The 2,672-nt window shown below is 26.9% G+C and overlaps 1 protein-coding gene across 6 annotated transcripts in view; it reads left to right on the top strand.

Moving 5' to 3' along the window:
- Window positions 1-2,672, top strand: part of Fem-1 (protein fem-1 homolog B) — a 66,043-nt gene that overhangs the window by 19,599 nt on the left and 43,772 nt on the right. For 5 of the 6 annotated variants that reach the window (XM_014436338.3, XM_014436337.3, XM_014436336.3 and 2 more), the window contains one exon: window positions 824-1,001. The exons of the other annotated variant lie outside the window; for it this stretch is intronic. In XM_014436338.3, the coding sequence (XP_014291824.1) occupies window positions 824-1,001 (178 nt within the window). The remainder of the gene's footprint in view (window positions 1-823; window positions 1,002-2,672) is intronic. 6 annotated transcript variants of the gene reach the window in all.

The following is a 2,672-nucleotide window of genomic DNA, read 5'->3' as shown; positions in this document are numbered from 1 at the left end:
GGGGAATGGGTAAAAGTTGATTGATAATTGTGAATTTATGGTTGGCTGTTTATTGTTGTGTTATTCTATTCTTTTTTTTCTCAATAGTTAGCTTTTTCACCTAAAACTAATTCTATGGCTATGGTTTTAGCATAAATTAAATTTATTATTATTATTATAAAAAAATTATAATAATAATAAATGTCAACCATGATTCAACATTAGATTTATAATGAGAAATTTATTGTTGACCATAGATACAATGTGAAGAGATAAATTCTCCTGACATTAGATAGTTTAATTGAGAATGTGCCGGTCCTTTCCTTTTTTAAATGTTAAATGGTTGGCTGTAACTTGTTATTTAAAGTAATATCCTAATCATTTTCATTCATTTCAATTGTTACCCAAGAGAACAGGTTTTGTTTTAGTCGGGTATAGTTTTTCTAACGATATTGCTATAATCTTACAATCTTCTTATATATTAATTAATTTATCTCATTTGTTAGTTTAGGCTGACAGAAACAAAAATATACACAATCATTTTAATCTTGACACGTATTGTGTTGTGAAGCACAATAATGGGAGGAGGGGTATATAGCTTTTTATAGCATAAATATGCACCTGTTGTCTTTTCTTTGTAAAAAATAAAATATATTTTGGTTTGAAAAAAAAAGAAAGAAAATATTTAATATGATTCTCTACTTAACTTGTTTTTATAATTAAAAGAAATGAAATTTGGAAATATGTACTAATTGTAGGACAAATATATTTTTTTCATTTTTAGATTTACCTTTATATTTTGAATGAGGTTTTCATTATGTTAATGTCTCTATTACTTTTCTAGGAAGTTTATGATTATCAAGGGCAGTGTCTAACTCCACTAATTGCTGCTGCAAGAAATGGTCACAATACAGTTGTGAAAATTTTACTTTCTAAATTTAATGCCAATATTGAACATGAAGGATGTGTTAGGGTCGAACATTACTTTATAGAAGGTGCTACACCTTTGTGGTGTGCAGCAGGTATTGTAGCTTCTTTTCTGTGCAATATTTTAAATTGAATAATATAAATTATTAATATTGGTGATGCATGTGAACGTCGCTTGTTAGGTACTTCATTTAATGAATAATATTTTGTTTTAATACTGGATTAACACATGGTCACAATATTATATTTTATTTCCCTAATGCATTATTCTTTGTTTATTATATTTCTGCATCTATAATAATAAAAATAGCTTTAATAGAGAACATAGCCTCCTTGAGGAGATAAGTCTGGATATGTTTGTACTAACACAATAAAACTTATCACTATTTCTTAATTTTAAGAGAAAACATTTAAATAAAAAAAATTTAAACAATCCAAAACGATACAAAAAATATTCTCTAGGTTGCATTTTTATTACAATAAAGATTTTCTGTATAAATATATTTCAAATTGTTTATTACTTTAGGCCTTAGTTCCCTACCCCCACCACAGTAGTCATGTTAGACCCCCTCTCTAAACTATTTTGTCCCACCATTTTGTTATCAGTCTTCCTCCTTTTCTCTTGTGATCCACTTTGTAGCAATTTTGGAACATCTGCCCATATCAGGTCAAGCAATATTATCAGCCAACCATTTAAGTAAATACACTTCTCTTGATAAACTTTTTACAAAATAATGAACTTTCTCTTTATTTCCACCTGTATGACCATTTTGCACCATTTTATGTCTTATTTAAACCCTATTATTTATTTGTATATCTTCCCTTGTGTCTTCATTATGATTTAGTTTTATAAATCTTTATTGGTTTGATTTCATTTTCAATGTTTATTTTTGTCAGATATAATCTCTTGTTTTTATTTTATCTTTTATGTATTTTCATTTTTTCACGTTATTGTTTTTAATATCTGTACACAAAATTCTCAACTTGTTTTTTTTGGCTCTGTAGAAGGCCTTCAATGTGTGATAAATAATCAATATACATTTAATAGTTAAGTTTTTTACAATTTTTGTTTGCTTAATGTGACTGCTTCTTCTCCAACTTATGAACTACAAAGCTTAATTATTCTACACATAATATATCTCCTTTTACTTTTTTAAAAACTTCTTTTAACCTTTCTTCAATTTCATTAACATTCATTAGTTCTAAATTATCAAGTTTATACGGTTTCTGTAAATTTTATTTAATTAATTTTCCTTTTTCAACTTATGAGTTAGTCAATTTTGTTGGGAACTCCAAAGTAACTGTACTGTGGCCAAGACTAGACTCACCCACACATTTTGCATCAGGTTCTGTTATATATTATATTTCTATTATTTTAGGAGTAAAGGTTATTTCTAAATCTTTGATTATAAATGTTATGGCCTCATTTTATTATATTTGTTACATACTTACTTATTGAAAAAAAAAACTTAAAAAATTAGATGCAGAAATATGATAACACAATTTATACTGTAACTGTGCCTGTACCATTATCAATTTAATGATGTTCCTGCCTTAATCAAGTCATAAAATAGTGCAGTGTATTATTTCTTTTAAAACTACATACTCAGATTTTTTTTTAAAGAGATAATATGTAAAATTTGTTTTTTCAGCTCCACTTTCTCTTGAAAAAAAAAAAAAAACCACTCCTTTTTGAGTTAAACATTCCAGAGAAACTTCCGTAATTCTTCCCTGCATGGGAATTAGCTCGGAGATTATTCATTGTT

Source organism: Halyomorpha halys, unplaced genomic scaffold (genome assembly GCF_000696795.3).
Source record: "Halyomorpha halys isolate HHAL.00 unplaced genomic scaffold, Hhal_1.1 Scaffold1872.1, whole genome shotgun sequence".
Lineage (NCBI taxonomy): Eukaryota > Metazoa > Arthropoda > Insecta > Hemiptera > Pentatomidae > Halyomorpha > Halyomorpha halys.
The sequence above is the reverse complement of the archived record's forward strand: the minus strand, read 5'-3'. Positions and strand labels throughout refer to the sequence as shown.